Raw genomic sequence first — 25,318 nt, forward strand, 5'->3', positions numbered from 1 at the left:
ACTATGCTAGTTGAATGTTCCAACAACAATAGCTATACCAAAACATGATCATATTGGTGCTGGTCAAATAATTGGACAAAAGAAAGATCAAGATGGTGATCCAATTGGGAGGTTGAATCCTGATCCAGTTTTGGACACTCGTATCTTGGAAGTTCAATTTCCAGACGGTGATGTACAGGAATACGGAGCTAACGTTATTGCTGAGCATCTTTATTCACAGGTTGATGACAAGGGTCATCATTATCTTTTATTTGTTGATCACCGAAAGGACGGATCGGCTGTTGCTGCCGACGGACCTGTATTATACAGACAAACGTGGTGTGAAACAAATGCGTCAAACAACGAAAGGTTGGCAACTTTTACTTCAAAGGAAAGACGGATCGCCTACATGGATTCCCTTGAAAGATCTGAAAGAGTTGAATCCTGTTGATGTCGCCGAATATATTATTGCAAACAAGTAAGTCCATAAACCAGCTTTTGCCTGGTGGGTACCGGGCGTATTACAGAAACAAGACAGAATCATTTCGGCGGTAAAGGCCAGATACCTCAAAAGGACTCACAAATTCGGTATTTGTATGCCGAAGTCAGTCAAAGAAGCTCTCGAAATTGATTGCTATACTAACACTTCTATATGGTTGGATGCAATCAGAAAAGAGATGAAAAACGTTATGCCAGCGTTCAAAGTTCTCGAGCCCAATGCGTCGAAACCAGTTGGACACACTTGGATACCTAGTCATATGATCTTTGATATCAAAATGGACTTCACTCGCAAAGCCAGATTCGTCGCCGGGGGACACGTTACAGATCCGCCGAGTTTGATTACTTATGCTAGTGTTGTTTCGAGGGACAGTGTTTGAATTGCGTTACTTATTGCAGCATTGAATTTGATGCAAATACTTGATGCTGATGCACAAAATGCATATTTGAATGCCCCAGTTCGAGAAAAGGTATATACAACATGTGGTCCAGAATTTGGGATTTCGACAGAAGGTTGTTATGCAATTATTGTTCAAGTGTTGTGTGGTTTGAAGTCAAGTGGAGCTGCATGGCGTGCTCACTTAACTGCAACAATGGAAGAATTGATGTTTACCTCTTGTATTGCAGATCCAGATGTTTGGTTAAGACCATTTCAGAATGAAGGTGGTCTCGAATATTATGAGTATGTGCTTATTTACACTGATGATTTCCTATGTATCAGTGATGATCCAAAGAAAATCTTGGATACTATTGGAAAACATTTCAAGCTGCAGTCAGAATCAATTAAGATACCGGAGACATATATGGGAGCGAATCTTGGACATTTTTCACTTCCCAATAAGCCAGATAAACCGCGATGGTCTATGAGTTCGACAAATTACGTCAAACAAGCTGTCGCAAACGTTGAGAAAGATTTGAGCGAAATCAAAAGAGGTTTGCCTAACAAAGCGTCATTGCCAATGTCGACAAAGTATCGACCGGAACTTGATGTTTCTCCTGTGTTGAATGCAGAGCGTGCTAACTATTTTCAGTCTCAGATTGGTGTTTTGAGATGGGCAGTTGAAATTGGTTGTATTGATATATGTGTGAAGTATCTATGCTTTCATCATTTCTCGCAATGCCATGAGAAGGACACTTGAGTGCTGTTCTTCATATTTTTGCTTATTTGAAATCTCACAACAGGTCTCAACTCGTCTTTGATGATTCTTATGCTGACATTGACAACCATTTTATTGATGGTGCAGACTGGACGGATTTTTATGGTAATGTGAAAGAACCTATTCCGCTAAATGCTCCGAAGCCACGTGGTAGGGCTGTGGAGATTACTGCTTTTGTTGACGCTGACCATGCTGGAGACAAAGTCACTTGTCGTTCTCGAACAGGTCTTTTGATTTATCTCAATCGTGCTCCGATTATGTGGTTTTCGAAGTGTCAGAATTCAGTTGAAACGTCTTCGTTTGGAAGTGAGTTTGTTGCATTAAAGATTGCTAAGGAGATGATACAGGGTTTAAGGTATAAGTTACGGATGATGGGTATTCCGATTGATGGTCCGGCTAGAGTTCTGTGCGACAATATGTCAGTGGTTCACAATACTACAGCGCCGGAGTCTGTGTTGAAGAAGAAGAGTATTCTATTGCATATCACTTTGTACGAGAGAATGTCGCAATGGGAGTCATCAAGATTGCTTATGAAACGTCGGAGACAAACTTAGCCAATGCACTAACAAAGGTTCAGTCAGCTCCAGTACGACAGAATCTTATGCGTCAAATTTTATATTGATTCATGTGAAGAAGAGTTTGCCGACTTTTTCGTTTCGATGAAGCCAGTGTCGGAACAAATTGCATTTGCAATACTACCTGTCATTGCATGCAGTGTCGAAGTTTTATTTTACAAGTTGTGGATCCTTTTTTTCCCATGGTGGTTTTGAGGGGACACATCTCTCCATGTCCATATCTATATTTATGGTTTCGATGTGTGGGGACTAGAAAACCCGTACGTCAAGCAGTACATGAGGGGTTCATATCCCTAAGTCTATCTGACAAGTCTATAATCTTATGTTTTTACGCCTTTGATTGTCTACGAAAGTATGCGGGATCTTTCGGGTCTTTAGACGATTCTAGCCCGTTATTGTTGCAGTTTTCTAGTTTGGAGGCCGAAATAGCGGTTTTCCTCCTACGAACTCAATTTTGAGGAAATTCACTAAAGGGGATGGGAAAAGGTGGAAAACTCTCAAAAGGGGACAGAACGTGTTCAGTCTAAGTATCATCATTTGGCGCTCGTATTTTAAAAAGTATTCAAACTATACCCCAAAAAATTGTGCCGGATGCCAACCGTTGCCGAAAGCTACGGGAAGCAGCTAACAGTAAACAACGCAGCTGAGCGAATGAATAGTGTCATTCAAGATCTACGGCATCAGCTAATCCTTGATTTACTTGTTGGTCTCTCCAGATGGACAATTGGAAAAAATTTCGAGTGCAGGGAGAAATCCAAGAAATGGATTGAATCGGGGTGTAGGCTTACAGAATTTGCACAAGCGCACCACATCAAATGCATGGAATTTTTGTCATGCAACGTCATGTTTTCGTTACTCACCATAAAGGGACTCAATGGAAAGCATACGTTTCACACTTAAGCTTATGCTCGGTCTAAAGTAGATGTTCAGGTGGATGGATTCCAGATTCAATGCCCATGCAAGTACAAGGAGGAGTATAGACAAGCCCGTTTCCAAGCTATGGCTCTGATTCACCATGCCCAACTAGCACCTAAACAAAATTAGTATTTTATATTTAGGCGGTCTCTCCGAAAAGCATGTCGATGACTGAATAAAATAAAAATACCAAACACAATTTTCAAATAGTGCAATTTTCGCCCCTCCTCATCCGAGATAGTGCATTTCCTCTAGATTTAATTTGTACTAACGGTAAAAGCACTGGCTCGTTATAGCTTGCTTCAACATGATTTCTTAATCTTCCGTTCTTACAGTTAATGATTTCCACGCATTTTATTGGAATGCTCTGCTGTGACAAGTCAGTGAATGTCATGGAAAACCAATCAAAGCCTTGACAACAAATCAAACTTTAAGTAGCTTTCGTCTTCGCAAAAATGAATAGCAGAATCATCAAAAGTTACATAGTTGTTTGCAGGGCGGACTGCGGGTCCATTGAATTTGCTACATAGCTAAAAGGTTGGCTCTACAGAGACGAGAATGTCAATCACAGAAAGTGTCATTATGAGCATCTCTTTCCAGCGGCAACCAGAATGATGCCACAGTTGCCTAGATTTGCCAAATTTGGATGGCTCTGCAATGACCAACAATGCCCTCTCAACCCTCTCTGTTACAATATACACCAATGTACACCGTATGGACAGAAGCGCTGTTAGGAACAGAGCCTGGTAAACAAGAGAGGGCGTTATTACAAACGACTGGCAATACACCTAAGGGACTTAGGGACTGTAAAACTCTACTTGTTGGCAACGCTCCCCTTGGGTTAGGCAGCGGATACGAGGACCTATGCGTAAACTAGCAATGCGGATCAAAGAACTTATAAAACAACGATAGAAGATTAGATTCTACAAACTAGTGCCTTTTGTCAGATCATATCCAAACTTGACTGCAGTCCTGGCAACTTCACCAACTAAACCTGAATCTTCCATGCTCACCATAGTATCCATATAATACAAAATCCGTTCTTGCATACTTATCAAGGAATTGTAAGTATCTCTTGTAACACACATGGTATGAAAATTGGGTCTTGTCAATTTGCATCCGTTTCCCTTGTGTTTCCATCCAAATGACTCTTTCCGTTGAATCCAATTTATTCCTTGGAGTTTTGGTGCAACTGAAGTCTCCATACTAACCAAGAGCCTTCTCAAAGTAAGTAGGGAATACTGCAAATCTGTGCCCATGTATCTTCTCACTATGCCATAATTACATAGGAATGCATATAATAAGGCCAATTCCACTGACATGTACACAACTTGCAGTAAACATGTATACACTTGATTTCTGCTTGTGACACACTTGTTTTGAGATAAATGTCTCAAAGACACACGGGACGGGTATATACCGTGAGACTCTCGACAAACACAGAGACAATCAGCATATTCTTTCTGCCGTTTTGGTGGGCTGCCTCTACCTGATGCAACAAATCAACTGGAAAATGGCCAATGCTGCGCGCTTTGACTGCCATTTCGGTGTTCTCGCCTGAAAGCGCCAAAGAAAGAAGAAAATCAGTGAATATATGAGCTCCCAAGGTGGAAAGAGAACAAGGAATCGTTGCGGAACTTAACCGATGTTGCCATCTTACATGAAAATTATTCATCTTTCGGCTGTTCTACGTCTCCTGCCGCATCGATATGATCATCCTCCAGTGATGCGAGCACTAGCAGTAAGCCAGTTCTAGATACCGAGAAAAAAATATGATGTTGATTTATGTATCTCGGACATTTGCTTTAGCTGATGACACCCTCTCAGAAGAGTTCTGAAATCGCTGTGTGGGTGTGAGCGATATTGGCCAAACATGTTGAACAAAGCGCTAGAGTATAGTGAGCAAATTTTTCTCTTCGTTGCCAAGACTGTCGGGTCATTGCTCTTCTTTGCAATCTTTTTGAGGAAAAAATGACCACACTATTGACCTCATGTGTTGTCACATCACGTTTTGGTATATTTAGAAAGGCGAAATGATCGGTAAACATCGACGGCCTGACCTCGATGTGTCATTCTACGACCCAATAAACCGCCATAAAATAAATTGAAATCTATGTATGGTCACAAAAGCCACACTGATCTGAAGACTTGCAAGAATTTTGTATGATGGAAAAGAGTAGTACCCGCAGCGATGGTCGTGACGATGATTTGATTTCGGTTCAGCCGTCTTCGAGCGGAACCAACACCGAATTCGACCAAAACACCTTACAAGATGAACGCGATGAAACCAAGGAAGTTCACAGATTGGCTGCTTCGGAAACTGCACATATTCGTTTTTGGCGATTGGTGGTCGTGGCTTTACTGCTCGTATCAGGTGCCGTGCTTTCTACGTTTACTCACATATTCCTCAAGGGCGAAGAAAAAGATGACTACGTCGACGCGGTAAGACCCGACTGCAGAGCACACATCTTGAACTGCATTGCACATACCACAACTCAACGTCTTTCCGCGGATGCATCTTTGATAGTATTACCTATTTGCGAATACTGTTCATGATGTTACAAGGTTTCGTGTGGAGAACATGTTCGAGGCCTTCCAGGGATTGGCAGAAACGTTGACAGCGCACGCGATTGTCAAGAACCTGACCTTTCCGTTCGTCTCGTTGCCTATGTTCGAAGTTGCGGGCCGACATACTTTAGCCCAATCGCGCAACGAACTTTTATTTTTTACGCCATTTGTCACAGGGGACCAGAAAGAGGAATGGGAGGGCTATGCGTGGGAGAATCAGTGGTGGCTCGGCGAAGGCCGCAGTATTAGATTAGAAAACGACCAAACTTTGCAAACAACGTCTTTCCTTGAAGGAAACATTACACCTCAGATTTTTGAGTTTGCGACTGTTTCTCCTCCGGGACGTGATATCTATTCCCCCGTTTGGCAGATGTCGCCTGTTCCATTTTCCCCCTCTATTCAAAATTTTGACTTCAGGTCATCAGAGACTAACGCATTTGTCATGGACGCCATGCAGATTGTGAAAGGTACGATATTTTGTAGAACCTTGTCAGGATAGTACCAGTCGTCTAACATGGCTACGCCTTGGCGAGATAGACTCGGTCATGTCCAGGGCTGCCAACACAGCAAGAACCTCCGGATTGGTTTGGAGTGAGAGAGATCATAACGTCTTCCATGATCAATTTGTTACTGGCACCGGGGATGAGAGTCCTCACGAGCGCCCTCATGCCGTCCTGCATACGCCCGTCTACGAGCAACTGGGAAATCGTGATTCTAAAATAGTGGGGTCACTTGTCAGCACCATCGCTTTTGATGCTTCCTTTGCTGATCTGCTTCCCGACAAAGTGAGGGGTATATACTCCGTCCTAAAGAACAGTTGTGGTCAACAGTAAGTTCCGACGAATGACAGCATACTTCATCCTTCATTTATGCGACGTCAGCAATGGAAACTAACAAAAGACATATTGCAGATTTTCCTACGAATTGACCGGAAACCGCGCGGTGTATCTTGGCGACGGTGATCGACACGAAACCGCCTTCAACCAATACGAAGTCGTCGTTCCCTTCAACGCCTATCGAGACCCCGAGCTCGCTGCCAACACGGACGGGCATTGCCGGTACTCTCTACACATCTACCCCAGTCAGCAGTTTGCTCAGGGATACAAGTCCAGCCTTCCCATCGTCTTCACTTCCCTCGTGGCAGCCACCTTCTTCCTCATGGCTCTGACCTTCTTGGTCTACGATCGCTTCGTCCACCGCCGTAACATCAAAGTGGTTAATGCCGCTGCTCGATCTAACGCTATCGTGTCATCGCTGTTCCCTTCTAATGTCCGTGATCGCTTGTTTGAAGATGCCAAGGCAAGAAGCGACGTCAACCAGGCCGCCCACTCTCGTCTCAAGACGTTCCTGCACAATGGTGACTCCTCTGATACCGCCATCACTGACGAGAATGCGCATCACAGTGACTTCTTCAAGACCAAGCCCATTGCTGAGCTGTTTCCCCATACCACCATCATGTTTGCAGATATCAGCGGCTTCACGGCATGGAGCTCGTCTCGAGAGCCGGCACAAGTCTTCCAGCTGCTGGAGACCCTGTACCACTCGTTCGACGAGACGGCCAAGAAGCGTCGTGTCTTCAAAGTCGAGACGGTCGGCGACTGCTACGTTGCCGTTGCTGGACTGCCCGATCCGCGAAAGGATCATGCCGTAGTCATGGCTCGATTTGCCAAGGACTGCATGCACCAGATGCACTCGCTGACAAGAAAGCTGGAAGTATCTCTAGGCCCGGACACGGCCGACTTGTCCCTACGAATTGGGTTACACAGCGGACCCGTGACTGCCGGTGTCCTGCGCGGGGAGCGGTCTCGTTTTCAGCTCTTTGGAGACACCATGAACACGGCAGCAAGGATGGAAAGCAACGGAATTCGCGGTCGCATTCAGATCTCGCAGGAGACGTCCGATCTGCTTGCAGATGCTGGCAAGACCCAGTGGTTCGTTGCACGCGAGGATACGATTGTGGCCAAGGGAAAGGGCGAGCTCAACACGTTCTGGCTTTCTGTGGGAGATGTGGGTAAGGGGAGGTCGACAACCGACACAACGCACAGTAGCGACGATGTTTTTGCGCCCAACAACTACAACAGCTCTGTAGCGTTGGATGGTCTGATGACGACCAGTGCCGAGTCAGATCAGCAGGTCTACAACCTCGTTTCGAATAAGACCTCGCGTCTCATCGACTGGAACGTCGATGTACTATCGCGATTGATCAAACAAATCGTGGCGCGTCGCAAGGCCTCCAAGGTACCAAAGAAGGACTTGTCCAAGCAATACTTCTGTCCCGGCGACAACCGAGGAGCCGGGACCACGGTCCTGGACGAGGTGACGGAGATTCTGGCTCTGCCGGAGTTCGACGCGGACGCTGCTCGTCGCCAGCAGGATCCTGAGAACATCGAGCTAGATGACAGCATCACGTCACAGCTGCAGCAGTACGTGTCCAATGTGTCTGCCATGTACCGGAACAACCCCTTCCACAACTTTGAGCACGCCTCGCACGTGACCATGTCAGTGGTAAAGCTGTTGTCCCGTATTGTGGCTCCCGTGGATGTGGTGGTGTCGGACGGGAAGAACCAGAAGCGGTCCTTCGCCTCCAAGCTACACGATCACACGTACGGCATCACGTCGGATCCTCTGACTCAGTTTGCTTGCGTCTTTTCGGCACTCATTCATGACGTCGACCACAGTGGAGTTCCCAACGCGCAGCTAGTGAAGGAGAACAGTAAGATTGCTACATTCTACCAGGGGAAAAGTGTTGCCGAGCAGAACTCCGTGGATCTAGCTTGGGACCTGTTGCTAGACGACAGCTTCAAAGACTTGCGAGCCGCCATCTTTGCCACGGACGTGGAGAAGGCCCGGTTCCGACAGCTGGTAGTCAACTCCGTCATGGCAACGGATATCATGGACCCGGATCTCAAGGCTATTCGTAACGCACGCTGGGAGAAGGCCTTTTCAGCCTCCCCAAATATGCAGGAAGACCTGAAAGACTTGACAAACCGCAAGGCGACGATTGTAATCGAGCACCTGATCCAGGCCTCCGATGTGGCACACACCATGCAGCACTGGCACATATACCGGAAGTGGAATGAGCGACTGTTCCTGGAGCTGTACCAGGCCTACATAGCCGGTCGAGCAGAAAAGAGCCCGGAAACATTTTGGTACAAGGGCGAGCTGGGCTTTTTCGACTTTTACATCATTCCACTGGCTATGAAGCTGAAGGAATGCGGTGTATTTGGAGTGTCGAGCGACGAGTATCTGAACTACGCGATGCGCAATCGCAAGGAATGGGAAGACCGTGGTCAGGAAGTGGTGCGCGAAATGATGGAAAAGATCAAAGGTGGGGCAAAGGGTTGAAAGAAATAGTCGTTGTTGGGGCACCCTAAACGCCCAGACACTAGAGATAGAACTGCTTTCCAAAGTGCACCTCTGAATATTGTTCGATCACATATGTAAGAAAGACGATAAATGGATATAAACTATTGACCATTGATGCCTGTACTTTTCCATCAAGCTTTCTCGACCCTAGCTAGTCTGTCCTCCGCCACGGGCAAACCTCTCGCGTCGTTCGTCTACCTGCAGGGAAACCCCTCTCTCGACACGGATTGCAGTGCCCTCTAATTGGAAGTCTCAAAAGCGCAAGCTTGATCTTTAGACGATCGAGCCCAGCTTCGGTAAACGAGGAGCCTACAGCGTGTACCTGGACTAGCCAGAATTTTGTACATTCCTGCAAAAGCTAAGAAGGGGACGATCCAATTACCCTCGGAGTACCGTTTTTGCGTTGACTCCCTTCCTTTCGTTCGGTCAACATAATTATGGGTAGAGTCCTAGTCGCATCCGCCCTTTTCTTTGGCTTGACGTCATCCTTTGCACAAGCTTGGATTGCCAGATCGCCTTGGGGAGCTGTACTCTCCACAAGAAGAACGCCTCGCTGTTCTTGTCGTCTGGGCTCTTCTTCGAAAGAGCTACTTGACACAGACGCAGAATGTAGCAGCGTCCAATCGCCAGTGGCTTTGAATCCGCTGCTGGATCAGATCCAGCCTAGCAAAACCGTAGAGATCTTTTCACTAGTCAAACAAATGCAAGCCGAAGGTATCCAAGTCACGAGCTTGTGTGTCGGTGAGCCTGATTTTCTTCCGTCGCAAGTTGTGCTGGACGCCATTGTCCAAGCCGTACAAGACGGCGAAACGAAATACACTGCCGTCACAGGAACCTTAGAGCTCCGTCAAGCCATTGCCGTGGATCTCCAGCGACGCAAAAATGTTTCGTACGACCCACAGTCGGAAATTGTGGTCGGGAATGGTGCCAAACAGTGCGTGTATCAGGGTATTCTCGCTACGGCCGGTGTGGGGGACACCGTCCTGGTACCCGCCCCCTACTGGCCGTCGTATCCCGAGATGGTCCGCTTGGCAGGCGCCACACCGGTGATTGTGGAAAGTCGTGCCGAAACGGGCTTTTTGCTCACACCCGACGAGCTCCGCACTGCGTTGCAAGCGCACGCGGAGACGGTCAAACTGCTCATTTTGTGCAATCCGTCCAATCCGACGGGTGGAGTCTACAATGAATCGCAGTTGCGCGAGCTCGTCGCCGTACTCCGGGACTACCCCCAGGTTGTGGTCTTAGCGGACGAGATCTACGAGCGCTTGACGTACAGTAGCGGTACGGACGGCGGTTGTCCCTCGTTTGCGGCCCAGCCGGGTATGTGGGAGCGGACCTTGACGGTAAACGGTTTTAGCAAAGCCTACGCCATGACGGGCTTACGTTTGGGGTACATTGCGGCACCGCAAGCGCTCGCCAGGGCTATTACGACGATTCAATCGCAGTTGACGAGTTGCGCCGGATCCTTGTCCCAAGCTGCCGGTGTGGCGGCGTTGACTCTGGTGTCCGATGACGAATTGTCCAGGAACGTGGTGGAAATGCGAGCCAAACGCGATTTTGTTCTCGCACAACTCGCGACCATGCCGGACGTCCAGGTGCAGGTGCCTCCACAGGGCGCCTTTTACGTGTTGCCGGACATGTCCGCGTACGGCGACGATGTGCAGTTGTGCCTGGACTTGTTGAGCGAGCAACGGCTGGCGTTGGTTCCGGGATCATCCTTTGGTGCCCCGGGGACGGTGCGGATCAGTTACGCCACAAGTTTGGAAGAATTGCAAACCGCCATGGACAAACTACGAGCCTTTTTGGAATCCAAATGATTGTAGCGTAGAAATCGTAAATCGAACGTAACAAATAAACGACGACTAAAAAAGCCTGGCAACGAGGGGAGGAGCGTCACGCCCACGCTAGTCATGCTAAAGGTGCGTTGGTATGTTTAGGCGCTATCCATGGATTTGAGTTGTGCGACGGTACGATGCAAGCGATGCTGCATTCCGTTACAGAGATCGAGATTGGTCTTGCCGACCTTTTGAAAGGGCATGGCGAGTACGGTTTTGACGTCTTGGAGGGCGAATCGGTATCGTTCGACGCCTTCAAAGGCCTGTGCGCGTCGGATGAGTGCCTTGACGTTGTCCGGTTCGACTTCGAGGACGGCAGTGCAGTCGCTGATGGTTCCGTCAAAGTTGGAGATTTGCTTGTAACAAGCGGCGCGGTTTGCGTATGCCTTGAGCGCGAGTTCAGATTGTCCCTGTCCGGACTTTTTGAGGGCGTCGAGTGCTTTGGTGTAGAATTCGACGGCGGTTTCGAACTGTGCCTGTTTGTAGGCGTCGTCACCTTTCTCCTTGGCGATTTCCGGTCCCGTGAGATTGGCCTTACGCTTGGCTTCCATGGCGTCATACTTGGGCTTGACGCGTTTGGTGAGAGCTTGGATATCGGGGTTGCCGGCGTCGAGTCGGGAGGCGAGATCGAGCGTCTTGTAGGCGCCCACGACGTCACCGTTCTGCAACTGTTCGTTGGCCTTGGTGCAGTAGGCGGCGACTTGTTCGGCCCGCTGGAGCTCGATGAGATCCTTCTTCATCTGCTTGAGATCCGCGTTGGAGGACTGCACGGCCAAACCCGACTCGAGCGTCTTGACGCAGCCCTCCAAATCGTTGAGCGCCTTTTGCGCCGTCGCGAGACGGAAGTAACCCTTGACAAAGGTCCGATCCGCCTTGATGCAGGAACGTCCGGCTTCCGCCATTTCCTCGTACTTGCCCAGCTTTTCGTAACACGCCGCCATGTTGGACCAGTACGCCGGGACGGAAGGGTCCAACTTGGTCGCCGCCAAGTACTTGTCAATGGCTTCCTGGTACGAACCCGCCTTGAAGAAGGCGTTGCCTTCGCCTTTCAATGCTTCAGCTCCCGCGTGCGGCATTGTGTGTATGGCTTTGTATGTGTTTAAGGGTTCGTGTACGTGTATATGGGTACGCGGTTGGTGTGTAAGAGTCGGAATGCCTTGGGAGTGTGATTTGCGTGCGAGTCGCTCGGTGTGGCTCTTTCTCCTTCCTCGTGGTATTCTTACCAATATATTTACTACTACTACGAACAGCTACAGCTACTACTAGAGTAGCTTTTTTTTTTCGCCGTCGGAATGACCGACTCGCCAGCATCGGTAATGGGCGCCCGTCCCGTTTGGTACTGCACCGTGCCGAGGATTCGGGACCCGTACGACCGACGAGAGCCACGCATTTTCGACAATATACCGAAACCACCGCTTCGAATACTCTGTGTCGTTGCAAATGTCGTCGTCCAATCCAAAACGTCCACGACACACACCGTCCTCGCTGACAGAGGAATCCAAGTCACCGACCACCCTACCCTGATCTCTCTCTTCGCAAGATGGAGGGAGGGACCACGGATCTACCCAGCACCATAACCACACCTACACGGATCACACCAGTTCCTTCTACTACAGCTATTTCCCCCCCTCGACAACATCCGTGTCGTTTTTATCCAAACACCAACCTTCCAAAATGGGGAGCAGAAAAAGTTCTATAGAGCATAATTCAAGTTATAATCGACTCCGAGACGCCTGACGTGCCACGCTCCGCGGCGCGTCCATACTCGTTGCTATGGCCCATTCTTGGGAGTGGTGTCGCCACCATTCCATTTTACAAATCCGTTAGTTAGTTAGGAGGATCCACCACCAAAGGGCCACCATCCGGAACCACCGTCGGAATGCTCGGGGGCGCTCGGTTCGGTCGAAAATGTCGTGGTCCCGTCCGTTTCCAGGAACGGTTCGGACGACGATGGTGGCGGGGGCGGTGCACTCGATGCCTGTGGCGACCGCGCGTTCCCACCGCCGCCACCACCACCCATCAAACCCGACGGAAACAAGCCACCAGCCGTGGGCGGTGCCGTCGAGTCATTCTGCATGGCGGCGTAGTCGTCCGCCGTTGGTACGGGTGGAGCCATCATGCGATTTAACCTGTTACACGCCAAAGCAACACACACATAAACACAAGAGTGAATGAGTTTTACCGTAGTACAACGTCGGTATTGCAAAAAAGTTCGCATAGTATCAACATCCACAACCACAGCAACATATACACATTTCCAGCAACAGTAACATCCACAGCAGCATATACACATCCAACAACAGCAACCTCCAATAACAACAACCCAACGTACATGATTCCCATGCCTTCAATGAGTGCGAGCAGGACGCCGCCGACCACGGCGGCACTGGCCATGGCCCGGGGTCCCGCCCGCGCCGCGAGCACACCGCCCGTCGCTGCACCCGACACGATACTGTTCCAGGGATCTTCCTTTTGACGAATTGCCGTGAGACTGCAGTCGCAGCACGCAAAGATACCGCCCCATACGGCGAATTGTCCACCCAGTACGGGGGCGCGGGCCTGTACGGCGCTTACGGAACCCGCCAAGCGGGCTCCAGACGGGGCGAGTCGGGCTCCGCGAATCGTATGCCACAAACCTCCGCCAATCGCACCCATGCAAAAGGCACCGCCAACATCATCCACTATACGCCAGGGACACGGCTCCCGATCCGCCATGCCACTTTGACGAGGCATTGCTGGATTGCTTGCTGCCGTGTTGGGAGAGAAGGCTTCCTTTTGTTCTTCACACAATCAAGCGCGTTTCGAAATCTTGCCCGTATAGACGTTGCTTTGTTTCCTCTTGCAGACTATAAAGGGTGCACTGAATTGCACTGTACCAAGCAATCCAAGGAGCTTTAATGTAAGATCACCACGTTTCTTCCACAGACAGAGCAGGCAGGCGGCTCGGGTCTTGTATATACATATATGCATCTACTAGTAGTAGAGAGGAGCTTTCTCTCTGCTCGTGTGCTTTTGGTCGTTGTCGGCTGGTATGTCTCCGCCCGTCCGTCGCGACGCTTGGTGTTCGAAAGAAGCACAGTAAACACCCAGTAGAAACATATCTGACCCAATCGCGTGGCGGGGAAAACGTTGGTCGGCCACAAAGAGATTCGGAACCGGTGACAGAGGGATTCTATAGTACCCGGAAACTCTTCGTCTCGCACTGGTACTCTGTTTACGATTGATCCGCGCTCGCGGTTGCCAAATCTTTGAAATTACTATTAGTTGTAATCATTGTACGCACAGTCACATATCCTACCTACTATACACATGGAATGCTAGCTAGGTTACTCTCCAGAAAGCTGCGTAAGACATCACGACTCATGCTGGTCTCTAGCGCACCACATGATTGGTTGCTCGATCCACTTGAGAACAAGGTCACTGGTGGCACCACCAAACATCAAATGTAGCACAGTTTCAGCGTGTTCCACCATAGGCAAGATCGATAGCCTCCGCTCCAAGCGGCTTTGGTTTGTAGCTTGTTGGAGTGCTTCGTAAAGCCTCAAGGAAGATGTATACGGTACGGTGGTATCTTTCGCTCCGTGTAAGATCAACAGTGGCGGTAACGTCGTATATAGAAATTCTTCCCCTGCGGTAGTATGTGACCGTTGCTGTAAGATCTGATACGTCGGCGACAAACGCCGCCACCGGGTCAAGCTACCACCACCGGCTGGTGCCAAGGGAGAAATACGCTCCACCCCTCGTCCCGCTTCGAAGCGGTAGTGCGAGGCCAAGTCGTACACTCCCGATATCCCAATCCAGCGATCGATGTCGACGTCCATTGGATTGGTACTATTCAGCAATCCGAGTAGCGAAATATGGGCTCCCGAAGAATGTCCAATCAGAGTTATGTCGTCGTATTGGGTATACCGTTGTTGGAGCGCCCGCAAGGCATTTCGCACGTCCAGGACTTGGCCATCCACATCCGTCGTTGGGTAGGTGCGATAGCCAACAACCGCGACCGCCCGATCAGTTTGAACAAATGGACGAGCAATTAACCGGTACAAAGCCGGAAAACCAGATCCCCAGGCTCCGCCGTGTACAAAGACAATCAATGACGAATTAACTTTCAAATTGGAAGTAGGAGCAGTAGAAGCCGGCTGGATTATGTCAATGACTTGTTTCTTGTCCGATCCGTAAGAAAACGATTCCAAGCGCGTTTCTATCGTAATCTGGCTTGGGGAATTGCTCATAAGAGGGGACACATACTTGGAAAGTAATGTTGCTAGGGAGGATTTTCCGCTGTTGGAAAGGTGCCAAAAATCGGACCAAGCCGTCGGGTACTCGCGCAGAATGGGACGTATGCCCAAGAGGACGGAACCATCAACAAGCCACCTCAACGCCCCCGAATCACGGAACCAGTACTGTAACGGTTTGGGCCAACTTTGACGCAGCGAACGGAAAACATCGTCTGCTGAGTTTGCTGTCGGATCCGCAGGTGGGGGCAAGCTATGGATTAAAGGAGGTTGCGGCCCGTACACTTTCGGACGTTGGGCATGAAAATTCGGTGCATCGTTCGATTCTTTTGTTGTGACCGCATCCGAGTCGTGTGGAGAGGACGAAGAGTAAAGTACCTGAGGACTACATCGGTCAGAGAGTTTGCAGTTCAGTGCGACTGCTCTTGGGCTGGGTGTGACAACGATGAACGAGTTTGCGATCCAAATCGGGCCGTTCTGCACCGCGAACAATAGTGCTGTACCCGTCCATAACGCCCTCTTGGTCTTCATTTCATGAGTACACGCAACAGCCTGAGCAGGGCAGCACTTCGCTCTGCTTATCAAACGAAAGTTAGCCGGACTGTGAATGTTGTGAGAACTACCGCAAGACTTGGCGATTCCGCTTTTTCCAAATTTCGAGTTCGATGTGACCAAATCCATCCAGGATGTTCGTCAAAATGCTGGGAAAAAAGTCCAGCTAATGTAAACTAGGTTAAGACTGGACCGCAACCAATATCGATTAAAACAATTAGCTAATGATAGAATGATTGGCATACTGCACTTTCGCAATTACAGCGGGGCGTGGAGACATAGAAATTATCAAGGGAGCATAATCATTCGTCTTCGAAGGTAGAACGATATTCCGTTGCTCCGTAGTTTTGAGGTTGACGTCGACCAATACGGGGCGTCGCCAGAGAGGCAGACTCGGGAGCAAACGCGGTAAGCCTAGTATTGCGGTAACTTCGACGGCGGATCTTTGTAGCTGCCCAAACGCTAGCGGATAGCACCATACCTACGACAAGAATCACTAAAACCCATTCGTGCGGTTCGAAGTCATCTTCAGGCATTGCTGAACCTAGTAACTTCGGCGCAATCTTTTTCAAGGTATGCTTGCTCTCAAATGCCCACGGTAGCGTATTGATTTCATAAAGCATGGAACCCAGGGCCCATCCTAGTTTCAGACCATTCACTTGATCAACCGATGTAATATGGTAGTCCCCCGGAAACCCCCACCCTCGAAAAAGCTCGGCGACAAAGGTAGCCCGGAAACAGTACTGAATCAGGTCGTCGTCGGACAGAGGCTTCGGACGATTCTGATTGTAAGCATCAAGTTTCGTAATGTTCATGGTACATACATGTCTGGCCCCTTCAAGCACTTCATCTACTGTAGACCGTTCTTCCAGGCCGAGAAAGTCCCACACGTGGTAAAAATTGGACGTCGCAATAAATTCGCCAAAGTCGTACTCATTGATCGGTAGCGGAGGCTGATAAATGCCAGCAAAAGAACAATCGCGATCATGCGAAAAATTACTGACAGAGAACAACATGCAAAAAAGACAAGACTGAAGCGTGAGCAAGGAACTTCCAAGAAACCGGTGAAAATGTTGGTTGTAGTTTACGTACCACCAGCTATTCGCTTCCATCCTTAACAATAGCTTGACCATGCTAACGCATTGACCAAAATCCGCGCTTTCTTTGTTGTTGCGCATTATTGCGGAATAGAGCTTAGCTTCAATTGTGCTGGCATTCTCGGGGCTTGACAAGGGCAAGAGGGACCCATCCGGTAACACATGAATTCGTGACGTAAAACGATACTGACTCCCCACGGGTAAGCAAGGGTTGTACACGCCGTCTATCGGCCCCGGCAATACCCTGTCCTGATTGAGCTCGGCTTCTTGGACAAGTTGCGCGTTGAGGCGCGAAAACGCACCGTTGACACCAAAGTACAGGAACGAATGGGCGTACACGTTCCAGTGTTTGGCGGCCCCAATCTGTAGCTTGAACAAATTCGCCATGACGTCCCCATTGGGTTCAAAAAAGCCGATCTGCGTACTGGCTCCTCCCATTTCCAAGACACCATACGTTACATTTGGGGCGAGAACTTCGCCAGATCCTTCGGAGTTCGCAATCAATGTGTTCGTTACAAAGTTAACGGCCGCCCAACCGTATATGGCCTCTTCTTCTCCGGATATAACTCGGGCGTGTTCGTCTTCAAAAAAGAATGGATTGAAAGTGGAATTACGAAAGAGAGAGCGCGTGGTTTCCACCAAGCGTGTACGATACGGGCGAGGTAGGGTTCGCAATCCACCTGTAGCTTTGAGGTAAATTGGATACGAAAGCCAGTGATGGCGTTTCGTTTCCAACACTTCCTCGGCAAAGCCGATTAGTGGTTGCAAATAGGCTCGCACCTGTTCTCGACGGGATCCTTCGTCTTCAATAAAAGCAAATGCGTCCAATCCAGGCTTAAGACGATCCGTCCAACGAGAGTCCGTACTCGGAAACGTGAGCTTGCGACCTTGAACAACATGCTTGACGTGATTGCGGTGTGTCAAGACGCGGGCGGGAAACTCATAGACGTGTATCCGCGTTCCCTGCGATCCAGCGTCAATCATCATACCATGCTCGGTATCCTCTTTAACCTTGTGGAGATCGGAAGAATCAGTTGGATGCCCTTTGAGCAGTCGGTGAGCTGTGCTCCCACGTCTTCTACTGAAAGCCGTTCCCCCCAATGGACCTTCTCCGCGAGCCTGGAAGAGCTCCCACGAAGTGCTCTCTTCCACCGAAGATTTCATGGCAAAACCACCTTAGCTGTGAGAACCGTTGCTAGATTGCAAGGTTGGCAAGGGTCGGTGTCAAATGTCAACTACCTGACCGACTGTGACCGACGGATGCTTTGACGACAGGACGGATTTCGTGTTTCTGTTGGAGAAATTCGCATCCCGTGAATGATCGGAATATAAAAGATACCAGCGCTTGTACCTATTTGATCTATTAGCGTACAACGGCCAGATGGACACTAACACGGGAGAAATTGTATAATCTGACTTTGAACCATTGGGTAGCGGTAAATTTTTGTTTGAGTGTTTGACCAACTCGATTCGTTCAATACCGAGACGGTAACAACGGTAAACGCTTCATCATCTTTCTTTCATGACTAGGCATACCATTTACTAGTTTCCGGAAATATGGACATGCATTTGCCTTCCCGATTGTCTCTCCAAAGGATCATGGTAGTTATGCATATTCATTTTTACCAGCCCCGGCAGTCTGGATAGCAATCAGGTACTACTGCCGATCTAGGAAGAATTGGAAACAACAATTCCAAAAAAAATCAGCAATCGAAATGTTCCAAGGATGCGCCAAATCGAAAGCACGAAGTAGGCTGCAGTCCTACTATTGTATGTAAGATTGCTCAAATGGACGACTTGTCTGATTGCCGGCTTCTCCAACTGCATTCTCTCGCAGGAGCAATTAATCTCGTACGCATACTGGCTGTTGCGACCAAAATATTATTTGGAAACTGTGGACTCGTAAAGACTACCTGGATATCACTTTCTCCGGCCATTTGATAAAATATGCTCTTGCTGGTCTTAGCCATTGGATTCGAAAGAATTCTTCAGGAAAGGCCTTGTGTGCAGCATTTCACAATCCAAGCCAGTGGGGCTAGCAAAGCAACTTTGGCCTAAAAAATGATATCAATGGGCGAGGGCAAAGTTGTGGACATTATTTCTGGAATTGTCAACGTCAAGATCTTGCTGCCCTCCAACTTTGCTATCAACGCTGGATATCTATCAAAGCATTGTTTAGTTTCAGACAAATCAAGCTCGTCGCAAACAGCTTGGATGGCATTCTAACAGTTCACTATACAAAGGGAAAGACGTAGAATTCATAGTCAACAAACGGCGTTGTTGAAAGGCTAAGTCAGTTGTACTGGGATTTTTGGTTGGCCTCTAAATCAAGCTAGACATTTCTCGAGAGAATATTGTGAGAAAGGGCTACATTAACAGTTAGCATTTCAGCACATGCTATGAGTTATGCTGACAGTACTGTTGGGGAGCAATTGACTGTGAATGAGTAAAATAAGTACAACTCTTATCAAAATTTTTGGTTGTAAAGCGGCCTCTCTCAACCAACCAAATGGAGAGAAAGATTGCGATTTTCTAATATTTTTCCACGTTCAGGACACTTGTCACGTTGTAGTTTCGGCTGTCCAAACAGGACTACCACTAGGGCAATGATGAATGTGTGTTGCGTATTCTCGTAGGCAAGTACCAACCTGAGCGCAAAGACAATTCCGCAAAGGCAATGTGCACCGGACCTTTACCCTAAAAGGACTCTACAACATTTCCAGACATTGCTAAGCAGCTGAAGCTGCCATTGTACAATACAATTCGACGTCGCCAACATCAAGAACTGCACCTTGAAGGTCTAACATGCGCTGAAAGAATGCCTTCGCTTCTCGGAGGCAGCCGCTTTCGTGAAGAACTGAAACAAGAGTTTTAAGCGTTGCCAGCGTAGCAATGAACAAGCTGGTTTCTTGCAGCACTTGTCCACAAAAAGTGGCCTCATTGTCGTCCAATATCAATTTTGCCAGAGTTTTGTTCGCGAGGCAGCCGACCTTATACGCGCCATCCCTAAGTTTTTGAGCGCGATTCGGCGACAATTCCGGGAGCCGAGAGAGGCAGAGATGCGCAGTGGAGAAATTGTGGAGAACTATTCCTGAATGGAAATCAAGACAATGCATATCAGAGTTAAAGGAATCGATGCGAATGGGGTAGCATATTGAGAAATTTGAAGAATGAGTAAGATTTTTTTTCAGATTCTTGATAGAACAGAAACCGTCGTCGTCTGCAATCACCTCAATAGAGATTGAGACAATTTCCCGTTTGCCTTGTGCTAGTCGTCGATACGCCCGTTTTACTTCATCAGCAAGGGGGACAGGCACATCATGTTCATTTTGTGAGCGACATCGCTGAGAACCGTAAAGCCCCTTGATTGCAACGACAGAATCTTTTATTGTTTCAAGAGCCTCGCGGTACAAGCCTTTTTCTAGAAGAGAGACTCCCATGTTGCTCAATGCAATGGCTTGTCGATGCTCAGCGAGAAGGTTCGACATGATTGAATGGTTGCTTTTTAGATCATGAAGGTCAGTCAAAAGTGATAGTTTAGCATGTAAGAATTTTTTTGAGATCTACCACCTTTCAGTTTTCGGAAGAATTAGAGTCATCTATTCTGACGTATGCCATATATCCTTGAACCATTCCTCGTTGTCGCAGTGATCGGCAGAGAAACAAGGACCCACTGCGGAACGCATTTTTGTATAAGACTTTTCGGACTAATATTAAACGAAGCGATAGCAGATTTCGCTTTTTGTATTGATTCAAGTTGAAAAAAATTGACTCCTTCAAGAATATTTGTACGATCAGCTGTATAACAAAAGCGATGAACAATATATATAGCAACTTCAATGCTGTCGTCTAGAGTGTAAGAAGAGAGTCCCTTTGCGTAAAGCCCACATTCGGCCAGCTTCGGTGTTGTCCAGGCCGTAAATTCCTGAAAATCCACATCGCGGTTATTCATGTTTTATCACATCAGTCATAAGTCATAATTAATTTCTGTTTATATAGCATACCTTGACAGAGCTCTTTCTTAGTATACGACTGTTGTTCTCCAGACCCCTTGATTTCTATTCCAAACAGAATATCGAGAGGGGCACGATTCACCATAACTTGATCCCTTCAAGTCCAGACCCGGCAATAAACATAAATGACAGAGTGCCATTGTCGAGATTAGGATCCATATTCTTCTTTGCAATATTGCGGTGAAGTTTTTTCTGTGGCGAGAGTTATTTCCGCGAAGTCGTATTAAGTTTCGTAGTTATCTCCTTCTAGTTTGCGGTTGATTCTGATCGGATTTTATCAAAATTTTGATGCGATTCAATTTCTCCGTTTAACGAAATATGGATTTGATTCCAATAGCATTTATAAGTGACCAAAACTCGATATTCTATGGTCACCTTTACCCTGTCCCGGAGAAGACGATGGAACAAACGGGTCATAGTCAGAACCATCGCGCTCGAATTCCTGGTCATGCGAATGTCCACAATCAAAAGTGTAGAAGGCCATCCTCATTGTTAATAGCTCCGTCGGCCGCTGAGTCTTCGCTTGTCAACACGCGAAGGAAGTGCCACATCGGATTTCGCGGTCGGTCAACAAGCAATGGATTGCCAAAGTAATTGATGTAACACTAACATGACGAAACGGATGAGATGATAGGTGACCGTTCCCTGGTATGTTTTGCGATAAAACATATTTTAGAAGGAATCCAGAATCCTATGAAAGCGAAACATGTCTCCATGCTTTTTCTCGCGTTGTACAACGATTTCGTGACGCGCAGCACAGGTTTTTGGCGCAGTGATGTTAACACAATCGTACCAAATAGTTTCCCCATTTGCTCGAAAAGATGAGGTTGGCTTATTCATTATCCGTGACCTTCTCGATCGTTGCTTTCGGTAGAATTTCACCTACCTCGTCCCTTTGTTGGTCCCACAAACGTACACGGAGGCTTCGTGTCAGTCAAGGTCCAAGTGGAGTGCAAGGCATGACGACGCAGAATGAAAATCAGCTTCAAGCTTCGGTTGCAGATGAAGCTCGCCAGCAACAGCTGTTTCATAAGACTCCCTTGATTAAATCTATTCCAATCTCCAAAATCGTCGGTAAAGATGTTTATATCAAATTAGATGCCCTGCAGGCATCCGGATCTTTCAAAGACCGTGGTATGGGACACTTGTGTTCGACGCTGCAAGCGCAAGGCGTACGCAAAGTTATTTCGAGTTCTGGTGGCAACGCTGGATTGGCCGTCGCGACAGTTGGACAAAAGCTCGGCATCGAAGTCTCTGTGATTGTTCCGACTACCACGAAGCCTATGGTGATCGAGAAACTCCAATCTCTAGGAGCGCAGGTGACAGTACACGGTGAAAACTGGAATGCTGCGGATTCCTTGGCGAGACAAAAAGTGGCAGAGAGTTCGATGAATACTGCGTATGTATCGCCGTACGACAATCCACTCTTGTGGACGGGACATTCGACCCTTGTTGATGAGGTTTTAGACCAGCTTGAACGTAATTTGGGTGCGATCATCGTGAGTGTGGGCGGCGGTGGCCTACTTTGCGGGATTTTGGAAGGTCTGGCGCGACGAGGTTGCCCGCCGACCACCGTGATTGCGGCAGAAACGCAGGGCGCTGCTTCGTTTGGAAAAGCCCGGCAACAAGGGAAAATTGTCCGACTGAAGGCCATTGACAGTATTGCAACTTCCTTGGGCGCCCTGGAAGTGGCGCCGGCCGTTTTGAAACTCTCGAAAGAGCACGAAGACGCTGGTGGCAGAGTTTTAGATGCGCTCTGTACGGATGCCGAAGCCGTTGATGCGTGTTTACGTTTCGCACAAGATCATCGGATTTTGGTGGAACCAGCTTGTGGTGCGGCTTTGGCCGTGGCATACACGGAACGTCTGCGCAACGAATGCTTGTCGCAAATCACCGATGGCCCGATTGTTCTGGAAGTTTGTGGGGGCAGTGGAGTCAGCGTTGACTTGCTACACCAATGGAAGGCTCAATTCCTACTTTAGCTTAGGATCAGAGCGAGCACACTGGATTGTTTACACCATAAATTGACCTAACGTGTTTATCGCAGGTAATCACATTGTGTTCCGAGGAATTGGGAATGCACAGCATATATTTTAGAAAGGGTCATCGAGACTAGAGATAGTAAATTGAGGGCCAGTCTGCGATTGTGTTTCCAGCTGGCCAGGTACTTTTGCTCGATGCTCTTTACTTTGGGTGCTGAGTTTGTATTACGTACAAGAAAAGAGACACGACTCAACTACCCAACTCTCTTGCGGAGCCGAAAGACGGAAACAGCAACACAGTTTGGCTGTGTTAGAGTGTATCGTGTACCTTCGAGCGGAAAGTAAGCACGAATAGATACTACTAGTTAACCAACTATAAGAGCAAGTTGTCCAGTCAATAAAATCGGAAACTTCCGATACTTTGTCACATTCTTCAGGTGCACAATATCGCTTCAAGCATAGACGAGAACACACGAAACGTCTTTCCATGTTTGAGCGCTCTCATTTAAGTCATGCTAATCCAGCCCTTCGAGTACCACAGTCCCATCATACGCACTAGATTGCCTTTGGCGATGCCGCATGCTGTGATTGTGTAGTTCGTGCAAGCTGAGAAGCTCAGGGTGATTGGCTGGGCCTTCGTATTCGCCCTTGCACCCATTCAAGATCATGCGCCATTTCCGATCAATTTCGTACAAATCCAATCCAGCCGTGTCCGGAACGGTCTAAAAGGTCACGACACATGCAACAAATGAAGCGTAGCCGCTTAAGAGGAAAATATTTACGTCGCCGACGTAGTGAAAGAGAACGGCTGCAAGCAGGGCGCCGCATTTTCCTGAAGCGGCGGCAATTCCGTGGCACATGGTGCGTTGGGACGTCGGGAAAATTTCGGCCGGTACCAAAAATGTCGTGCGAAAAGCGATGATCCCAAGTACAATGCAATCAACATGGTGGACGATAGCTGTTCGTACAAGAATCCACAGGCCACAAACAAAGTTCCTGTGAGTAAGAATCCGAACTGCTGAAGTTTCCTTCGTCCAACCACATCCAACAAAATCGCGGCACCAAAGTACCCGAGCAAGGCCACAGCCGCGTTTAGGGTGGCCGCCAATGCAAACTCTAGCACGGTTGTGTCGGGTCCTGTCAGAGCGATCAAAATGAGCTCTGAAAGAGTTTGTTTCCGTAAAAGGCAATATCCCAAAGCATCCAAGACAAACTTGCTCCAAACAGGCGGACGCCATAGTTGCGCAAAAAAAGGGCGGTCGAAGTCGCTCGTAAATTACGTTCGGTATCGATAGAGGGAGCATCGCGGATCGATAAGGAATCGTTAGCCAGCAAGGACGGTACCGAAAGAGACGAAACTGATGTGGCAACTGAAATTTCGGATTTGGAGGGCGACAGCGTTGTATACAGCTGTGATTGTGCCGCTGGAGAGCTCTTACTGTATCCGGTGATAGCGCTTACCATCTGCTGCTGGTGATGCTGCCGAAGAGCGTCGCGAGCCAATTCTTCAAGGTGATCCTTGTCTTGTTTCCAGACGGTCGATTCGGGAAGGTGTCGTATTCGGGACAGCCATGCACAAGTAAGCACGACAGCACCAAGGATATATGTCCACCGCCAAATGCTGAGGAGTGCATTGTGATTGTAGCTGTAGGAGATGCCGGCATCATCGTCATAGTTATTTGTGTCGCGGATAGCGTCACCCGTTTGGTCAAAGACGATGATAAGTGTAGTGATTATAAGTGAGTTGCAAAAGATCCCCACCCCCTGCATGGTAAACACGAGTTGGACCTGCCGTCCACGGTTGGGAGAGGACGTTGGCAGAGGGGACTTGATGCTGTCAATTTCCTCTGCGTGCGTATGATGGCGTATATCGTTGTCGTCTTCCATGACGGTATACAATCCATCCATGGTAGATTCCGATCTGCCGCGCTCTTGTTGTCTGGGTGTTAGTAGTCGGCGCTGGGAAGACGAGGAAACCATGGCCTTTTCCGAAGCCGAGGAGGCGGACAGGGGATACTCGCCACCGACGCCAACCCCAAAAACAAACAGCACGCAGCTCATGCATCGAAACAAGTTTGGCGACGAGAGTGCCGTGTAAGAAAGAAGCGTCAACGCAATGGAGGCGCCGCTCATGAGAGATGCCGTGAGAATGGAACCTTTCCGACGTCCTATCACATTAGCGGCATAGCCAATCACTAGCATACCCGAGATCACATCGAGGACGATAGAGTACGTTAAGGATTGCCGCAGCCGCGGTCGACAGACACTCGCGTCGGCGGTCTCGTGGTCGTCGCTGCTGCTGGTGAAGCATTCCGGGTACACAATGTTCCAAAAAGGCTGCAACGTTCCGATGCTGAAGAGGAAATAGGACTCACCGAACAAACCCATTATTCGCATACAGCGTTTGTAGAGCCAATTAATGCTTGCGACGTTCCAGCCGAAGGTAAGGTCTGATTTAGAGAAAATACGCTTAAGGAGATGGGAAAAGGTGAAAAACTCGCTAAAGGGGACAGAACGTGTTCTCTCTAAGTAGCTTCATTTGCTGC

At 48.4% G+C, this 25,318-nt stretch overlaps 9 protein-coding genes across 9 annotated transcripts; 3 read left to right on the forward strand and 6 right to left on the reverse strand.

Annotated features, from left to right (window-relative positions):
- Window positions 1–5,260: 5,260 nt before the first annotated feature.
- Window positions 5,261–9,037, forward strand: PHATRDRAFT_bd1624 (predicted protein; the record flags this gene model as incomplete). The annotated part of the gene is made up of 4 exons (XM_002176221.1): window positions 5,261–5,566; window positions 5,652–6,036; window positions 6,176–6,521; window positions 6,604–9,037. The coding sequence occupies exons 1-4, from the start codon at window positions 5,288–5,290 to the stop codon at window positions 9,035–9,037; spliced, it is 3,444 nt and encodes a 1,147-aa protein (XP_002176257.1). The 5' UTR covers window positions 5,261–5,287.
- Window positions 9,038–9,319: 282 nt separating this feature from the next.
- On the forward strand, window positions 9,320–10,866 carry PHATRDRAFT_bd870 (predicted protein; the record flags this gene model as incomplete). The annotated part of the gene is made up of 1 exon (XM_002176222.1): window positions 9,320–10,866. A coding segment is annotated over exon 1 (1,371 nt), but the record flags the coding sequence as incomplete, so codon positions are not given.
- Window positions 10,867–10,966: 100 nt separating this feature from the next.
- On the reverse strand, window positions 10,967–12,044 carry PHATRDRAFT_bd1626 (predicted protein; the record flags this gene model as incomplete). The annotated part of the gene is made up of 2 exons (XM_002176224.1): window positions 11,057–12,044; window positions 10,967–10,971 (listed from the first exon to the last, which is right to left on the reverse strand). Exons 1-2 carry the CDS (start codon window positions 11,967–11,969, stop codon window positions 10,967–10,969), a joined length of 918 nt encoding a protein of 305 aa, XP_002176260.1. The 5' UTR covers window positions 11,970–12,044.
- A 1,180-nt stretch (window positions 12,045–13,224) lies between these two features.
- On the reverse strand, window positions 13,225–13,599 carry PHATRDRAFT_bd218 (predicted protein; the record flags this gene model as incomplete). Its single annotated transcript, XM_002176225.1, has 1 exon — window positions 13,225–13,599. A coding segment is annotated over one exon (375 nt), but the record flags the coding sequence as incomplete, so codon positions are not given.
- Window positions 13,600–14,246: 647 nt separating this feature from the next.
- Window positions 14,247–15,125, reverse strand: PHATRDRAFT_bd453 (predicted protein; the record flags this gene model as incomplete). The annotated part of the gene is made up of 1 exon (XM_002176226.1): window positions 14,247–15,125. One exon carries the CDS (start codon window positions 15,123–15,125, stop codon window positions 14,247–14,249), a length of 879 nt encoding a protein of 292 aa, XP_002176262.1.
- An 857-nt stretch (window positions 15,126–15,982) lies between these two features.
- Window positions 15,983–18,030, reverse strand: PHATRDRAFT_bd1628 (predicted protein; the record flags this gene model as incomplete). Its single annotated transcript, XM_002176227.1, has 3 exons — window positions 16,773–18,030; window positions 16,505–16,679; window positions 15,983–16,462 (listed from the first exon to the last, which is right to left on the reverse strand). Exons 1-3 carry the CDS (start codon window positions 17,939–17,941, stop codon window positions 15,983–15,985), a joined length of 1,824 nt encoding a protein of 607 aa, XP_002176263.1. The 5' UTR covers window positions 17,942–18,030.
- A 1,476-nt stretch (window positions 18,031–19,506) lies between these two features.
- Window positions 19,507–20,265, reverse strand: PHATRDRAFT_bd1274 (predicted protein; the record flags this gene model as incomplete). The annotated part of the gene is made up of 1 exon (XM_002176228.1): window positions 19,507–20,265. One exon carries the CDS (start codon window positions 20,263–20,265, stop codon window positions 19,507–19,509), a length of 759 nt encoding a protein of 252 aa, XP_002176264.1.
- A 1,375-nt stretch (window positions 20,266–21,640) lies between these two features.
- L-SD (l-serine ammonia-lyase) lies at window positions 21,641–23,175 on the forward strand. The gene has a single exon (XM_002176223.1). The coding sequence runs from the start codon at window positions 21,750–21,752 to the stop codon at window positions 22,770–22,772; it is 1,023 nt and encodes a 340-aa protein (XP_002176259.1). The 5' UTR covers window positions 21,641–21,749; the 3' UTR covers window positions 22,773–23,175.
- Window positions 23,176–23,550: 375 nt separating this feature from the next.
- On the reverse strand, window positions 23,551–25,160 carry PHATRDRAFT_bd1277 (predicted protein; the record flags this gene model as incomplete). The annotated part of the gene is made up of 2 exons (XM_002176229.1): window positions 23,551–23,933; window positions 23,987–25,160. 2 exons carry the CDS (start codon window positions 25,158–25,160, stop codon window positions 23,551–23,553), a joined length of 1,557 nt encoding a protein of 518 aa, XP_002176265.1.
- Between the last annotated feature and the right edge of the window lie 158 nt (window positions 25,161–25,318).

The sequence above is a fragment of the Phaeodactylum tricornutum genome, genomic scaffold (genome assembly GCF_000150955.2).
Source record: "Phaeodactylum tricornutum CCAP 1055/1 PHATR_bd_26x34 genomic scaffold, whole genome shotgun sequence".
In the NCBI taxonomy this organism is placed as follows: domain Eukaryota; phylum Bacillariophyta; class Bacillariophyceae; order Surirellales; family Neidiaceae; genus Phaeodactylum; species Phaeodactylum tricornutum.

Coding starts and splice junctions, on each gene's coding strand:
- L-SD (XM_002176223.1), top strand. CDS start 21,750: ATGACGACGCAGAATGAAAATCAGCTTCAAGCTTCGGTTGCAGATGAA.